Below are 6,873 nucleotides of genomic sequence, written 5' to 3' on the forward strand. Positions count from 1 at the left end.
TCCTATGACTACTGCAGCTGCTTCTTGGTCAAACCCAACAACCAAATCCTAGAAAATGCAAAAACCAAGTTTGAATTTTGGTTGATCAATAATAATAATAAATATATCAACATTTGAAGCAATAGAAAAATGGTTACAATTGAATTTGGGAAGAAAGGATGTGAAAATACTACTACAGAAACACAGAGAAAGTGCAAAATTGATATCATATGCAATAGTACAAACATAGTACTAAACAAGAAAGTTCATAAATGTTGATAAATTAACAATTAAAGTAACTTATAGGATAGATGAATAAGCATGCATGTATATTTCCTGGACCTGTGGCCCTTCTTCTTGAAAGAGTGGTGGCTCTAAGCCTCATTTGTCCACTGCTATGATGATAATAAGTCAAAATTGGAAATAAAAACTGATTATCTGCAGCTTGACCAGTAACATCTGAGTAGTAAACGAGCCATTCGACCTTTGTTTTTAGCAGATGCATGCCTGATAATAGATGAATGAAAGATAAGACCATATTTCGCTGTGTTGCCCTTCGATTTCAAAGCCCTAAAATTAGAACAAGGTTAAGATTAATATCTAATTGTATTTAGCTGAAAGTTTTAGTGGTTGTGGATAATGATATTAGACCTGAAAAGGGCTTTTTCAGCACCAAGGATTTGAAGGGTAGAAGAAGGGCATCTTGAAAGATTTGTGAGGCTTCCAACATGAGATATCAAATGAGCTCCAACAACTTCACCAATAAATGCAACCAAATTTGGTACTATGTCACTCATTTTAGCAACAAGATAGGCATTAAGCTTCTTTCTGTATTTAGCAAGGTCCATCACACGTTTTGCAAACATCTGCACATTAACCAAGTCAACTGGTGACAAATCTTGACCTGAAGAAGAAAATAGAATAAAATACTCTTTTTATTATTATAAGTTTATAACAACATATTATATAACAAAAACAAACATAACCCTACCCATGGAAACTTTGGCTCCTCCGATTACTTCCTTTGCTTTATCTTCATTACCAAGGATATCTACTAGCCCATCTAACTTATCTCTAGACAACTCTGACTTGTAATTTATGTATTTTTCAAGTTTAGAATAAAGATAGTTATCATTGACAATCTTTAATAGCTTTGGGAAGTGCCATGAGTACCATTCCCTGCATTAAACATCATATGTTTAGTCCACACATCTTCCATGCAGTAGTACCCCCTTGACCAATACTAGTATGAGAACATAAAGCACCTTTCTGCACAAAAAACAACAATAAGTCAACAAATAGTCAACATTCTTTAAAACACTATATGAACCTTCTCAAGTGATGTACATGGACCAAGAATACCCTAAATTTTGATATCCTTTGAAAAGTTTACTTCAAATATACCACTACAGAAAGTGAGAAGTTCATTACAATTTACAATTTACAAACAAAAACAATAACCGATTGAGTCAACATTAACAGATCACATATAATTGTGTTAAGGATTGAAGAGATTAAATCAAACCTTACTTTGATAATAAACCCAAGTTATTGTCACCTGATTGCAGTTTCAATTTTCCGTTTCCTTTCGAGTACATATGAATTTGACCTTTGGGTGTTCGATCAACGATCAAATGCTTCATTGCTTTCATAGTTAAGATACGGAGAAATCAGAGCCAATAGATACAATTCTGAATGATTTTAAGAAGCTTCACTTAAAAAGTCTAGAATCTGTATTATGATGGTAATAAATAAATTATTTAAAAAAGCTTGAAGAAACCATAAAATCTCAAAGACAAGAAACGCAAATTCAAAGAAGCATACCTCAAAGAAAATTCATTCAAAAACATCAAAGAAGATATATTTTTCAAAATCAGAAACAAATTATGATTCATCTCTTTAAACCGGATAGACTACCTTTCGAATTTGTAGTTGACTCTTCGAAATTAATGAATCGATTTGATGATTTGGATTTTAAGAGAACTGGAGATTTAGAGTGTGGAGATGTCGAGAACGATGAGAAGATAAGAAGAAGGATAATCGGTGGAGATTAATAACAAAGAAAATCCTCAATTTAGGCGTGTGAGTTTCCCTAGAATCTGTTCGATTGCTTCTATGTAGGCGTGAGATGCTGTAATTTGCCCCGTGTTCGTCTTCAGCTCCACTGCCCTGGGCTAAAAAATTAATATACGATTAATTTTGGTCCAATTAAACTATACATACCATAAAAGCTCTTGAAAACTTAATGCCCCCTAGATCAATGATTCCATGGGCCATGGCCCTACTGACCCCGTGGGTTGGCTATGGTTGGCAACTTGCTGTTCTAGAAGATTGTTTGTCATAAGATGGTAAACAACCACCATGAAAATCATTACAACCACCATTTGTTCAACCATAACAACCGGAGCAAGAAGAGATGGTATCGTGATTAGGGTTTGTAGAGAGAAGGGAAGAAGAGAATGAAAGGAAAACTTGAAGCGGGGTATTTAATTTTTTTTTAGAATTTTAAGAGGATTTCATTTCCACCTTTTGAGAACGTGCATTTTGAGTAAAAAAATTATAAAGCGACATTTACAGAGGATGCACATTTAAAATAAGCACCCTCCGTGTTTGTAATTTTTTTATGGGACAATAGTTTTAGGGCATGTATAAATGTGTGTCCTCTATCCTTCAAAATTTGGAAGGCTGACATTATTTTAAGGACACAAAAAATGTGTATTGTAAATCAGTGCATGTCATTAAAGGGTATTTTTCTTGTATTGGATGATAGTGATGAAGTTTCCTTGCTAGATCCACAACTAGAACACCTTCTTATTCTTCTTCTAAATGCCAAAACTCCAAAAAGGCCAAGAATCACCAAGGGAAATAAGGTTAGAGTTTTTATGAGGTAAGAGGGTAAAGGAGGATGATAATGAATGCTAAAATCGACTTAGATGGGCTTGGACTGCAGTAGTTCTCACGTCGTCAACCCATATGTCTCACATCGTGAGAAAGGTTCCGAAATGCACCATGTGTTCGCATCAGGGCACCCATCAGAACGAATATCCTTGTTCGCATCCGAATACCCCCTTTCCCATCTAATCACTCCTTTTCACATCCTAACACCCCTTTTTGATCCAATCGTAGCTTTTGCATCCAATTTCAACTTTCACATCCAATCCCCTTTCGCATCCAATCGCAGTGGAATAGTAACCTTCACGTCGTGAACACCCTATGGTCACGTCGTGACACTCGATTTCCTCCAAAAATCAAACGCTTGACCCCTTAACACCCTAAATCGATCAATCTTGAAAAATGGGTGCTAGAGTTCTATGCTACTGCAAAGGTAACGCATGCCAACAAATAGGCCCGTGTTCTGTGGGTCCACACTTGTCAAGCAAGATTCTTTTTAAACATTCCTAAGAAAGTAATTATGAACTGTAATTACCGCCCACACAATGTTTCGGTATGCCATTCTTTTTATTTTTTTGCAGTCGGTGTCTCAAATCACAGTGTTTTGCGACTCCTAGTTATGAGAACTATTACTGAACTAATCACTATCGACCTGATCCCTTCGAACTTTCATTTATGCATTTATATAGAGCTATCGAATGCAAGAACGTCCTCGTCTCATGTAACTTTTTCTGATTTTTCACTTTTTTTTATATGTATGCATAAATAAAAATAAAAATCTTTTTGGTCTTTTTTTCTTTTATGATGATGTAGAAAAATAAAAGCAGAAAACTTTCTTTGGATTTTTCGATTTCTTAAATGCAAATGCAATGCAGAAAATAAAATGCAAAAAGGGAAAATTGAAATTTTTTACAGAAAAAATGAAAAAAATTTTAAAAAATGTAAAATTTTACACTAATCCCCTCCTTAAGCTTAAAATGATGTATTATCCTTGATGCTCAGAGATGAATGAACAACTCAATAAAACATATAAAAACCAAAAGTTTGCAGCTAGGAATGAACACGCTTGTTAAGTTTGAAGAAAATTTGATTTTTGACGAATATGTTGGCGAAGAATTTCATATGATTTCCCCAAGCTTGCTTGGAACAACGACAATCTTCTTTATTGAAAACGAAAAAACAAACTAAATCTACGTAGGTTGCCTCCTAGAAAACTGCCCTTTTTTTAAAGTCGATGAGTCGACTTTATCCAACCAAAGTTTTTAATTGGTAAATGTGGGGATCATCTTAAGCTCAATTTGTTTCCTCGTCACTTCAAATCCCTTCAGATATGGTAGAATTGGTGGATCTGGAACTTGCTCAACACATAAAAAATTCAGATTCTTATCAGATAAGACATTTTTCCTTCGATTTTTTAGTCTATTTCTTTTTCTGATTTTCTTTCCATAAATCTTCTTTTCTTCTTCCCCAAGCTTATCTTTTTCTGCCAGCTCCTTCTCTGATGCTTCTTCAGTAGAAACCAGATGCTCCTCTTCAGGTTTATCTGCTTCTGTCAACTTCTTTTCAACAACCATTTTCTCTTCTTCTTCTCCAAGCTTTCCCTCTTCCAGCTCTTTTGACGTGTCAGATAATTTTCTGTGTACAAATATTTCTTGCACGGAAACATTAGAAAACTCACAGCAATCCTCAGACAAAGGACTATTGGTATCCAGATAATTAATAACAAAATTAGCAGAAGGAAAATCATCATCATTCATTTTAAAATTAAGAACTTCCACATCAAACTCCATTGAATTTGTGGCATTAAAAACATTTGTTTTCCCTTTTTTAGTTTTGATGAATGACCCGCCTAAAATAATAGAGTTTGTATCTGATATGTCCAAATCACCCATGTCCAGAATATAAAAATCAGCGTGAAAGATCAAATCATTCACTTCGACAAAAACATCCTCTAGTACACCTTTTGGGTGTAGTATCGACTGGTCAAACAACTGGATAATAGTCCCGGTCTTTTTTAAAGTTCCTAATTTAAATTTTTCAACAACATAATAAGGAAGGACGTTGATTGAATCTCCTAGTTCAAGCTTAGCTTTTAGAAAATTAAGGTCACTCAGTTTACAATGATTTGAAAAAACTCCCAGATGCTTACACTTTGGACGTAAACCCTTTTGCAAAATAGCTGAAATGATTTCACTAGCTTTTAATGTTCGTTAGTTTTAAATTTTTTCTTTGAACACATACTTCCTTTAACATTTGGGCGTTACAAGGGATGTGTTTTATAACATCTAAAAGTGGAAGATTTACCTCCACCTTACGAAAGATTCCCATGATGTCCACATCCTCTCCCTCGCGCTTCGTACTTTTCAGTCGCGATGAGAATCGTGGCAAGGGCTTTTAGTCCTTCAAAACTTGCTCGGGCTACTTAGGAGTTGTTTTTTCTTAGACATTTTAAGTCACCACCTCTTCATATTCTTTTTCAGCTTCTTCTCTGTCAGGTTCAAATTTGCTCGGGCCTTCCTAGTTCTTCCCACTTCTCAAGGAAATTACGCTCACATTGTGCTTCAGATTGTGTTCATGAAACGTCCCATTTTCACAACCAAAAGTTTTCCTTTTATTAAGGTAAAAACTTACCAATTATAATTCCATTATTAAGAAAACCATCTATTCCAAAATACATTTATTGAAAATCAAAGTGATATAAGAAACGTGGAATCCTCATTGTTGCTGATGAGTGTGTACAGTCTCACCTTCACCTTCCCACGATCACTGATTAAACCTGAAAAACATTAACAGCTGGGTAAGCAAATAGCTTAATGAGTTCCCCCAAAATACCACAACAAAAACATATAACAACGTGCATACTGGGTCCACAACTAACAGAGTGGATTACCCATGAGTCCTCAACATGAGTCTGGCTTGCCTACCAGCCCACAGCTCATGTCTGGCTTACTCCCGAGCCCACAACATAAGTCTGGTTTGCCTCTTGAGCCCACGACTTATGTCTGGCTTGATAGGATTTAGGTAGAATAAATAAACTTAAAAACCCTTAAGTTCACATGCAACCTAAAGGATCTATGTTTTCACTATTGAACCTATAAATAAGAACATCAAATACGAAACCCTATAAACCCTAAGCATATTTTGAAAATCATATTAGGGTTTAGGTTTACATACCATGTTTTTATTATAGTAAATAACACAAATTCCTTCTTTGTAGATCCCTTGGAAGCAAGCACCACAATTGTTATGCCACTAATAGCTCACACCCAAACTATCAAGTATGAGGCTTAAGAGAGAGGAGATGGGAGAGCACAAGGAAACCTTAGATAACCCTGATTTGAATATTAAATTAATATTTCAAATATGGTATTTATCTCATTCCTTATTTATCCACATGGGATATTCTAGAAATCCTAGAATATCCTCCTTAAAACCGTCCATCCCTAGGGTTGGACGGTTATGGAGCATTTTGTTCAACTATTGAACAATCTACACTTTAAAATATTTCCATTAATCCCAAATTAATTCTAATTAATTTTTGATCAATTATTAATTAAATAATAGGTTTTCTAATTAATATATTATTTTCATAATACATTAATAAAATTTTTATTTCAATTTATTAATCACATAACAAATTAATCTCTCTCTAAAACTCATCCTGTCCAATTGCTAGGTTTGAGGGCAACCCAAAAGGACCGTGCTAGATAACCCTGATTTGAATATTAAATTAATATTTCAAATATGGTATTTATCTCATTCCTTATTTATCCACATGGGATATTCTAGAAACCCTAGAATATCCTCCTTGAAACCGTCCATCCCTAGGGTTGGAAGGTTATGGAGCATTTTGTTCAACTATTGAACAATCTGCACTTTTAAATATTTCCATTAATCCCAAATTAATTCTAATTAATTTCTGATCAATTATTAATTAAATAATAGGTTTTCTAATTAATATATTATTTTCACAATACATTAATAAAATTTTTATTTCAATTT

The 6,873-nt window shown here is 34.3% G+C and overlaps 1 protein-coding gene across 1 annotated transcript; it reads right to left on the reverse strand.

Moving 5' to 3' along the window:
• Positions 1-413: 413 nt before the first annotated feature.
• Positions 414-1,631, reverse strand: LOC145095355 (nucleolar protein 56-like). Its single transcript, XM_079033252.1, has 5 exons — positions 1,538-1,631; positions 1,245-1,248; positions 971-1,158; positions 631-883; positions 414-549 (listed from the first exon to the last, which is right to left on the reverse strand). The coding sequence occupies exons 1-5, from the start codon at positions 1,629-1,631 to the stop codon at positions 414-416; spliced, it is 675 nt and encodes a 224-aa protein (XP_078889378.1).
• Between the last annotated feature and the right edge of the window lie 5,242 nt (positions 1,632-6,873).

This window comes from Lactuca serriola, chromosome 3, assembly GCF_051521515.1.
Source record: "Lactuca serriola cultivar US96UC23 chromosome 3, Lser_US96UC23_V15, whole genome shotgun sequence".
Lineage (NCBI taxonomy): Eukaryota > Viridiplantae > Streptophyta > Magnoliopsida > Asterales > Asteraceae > Lactuca > Lactuca serriola.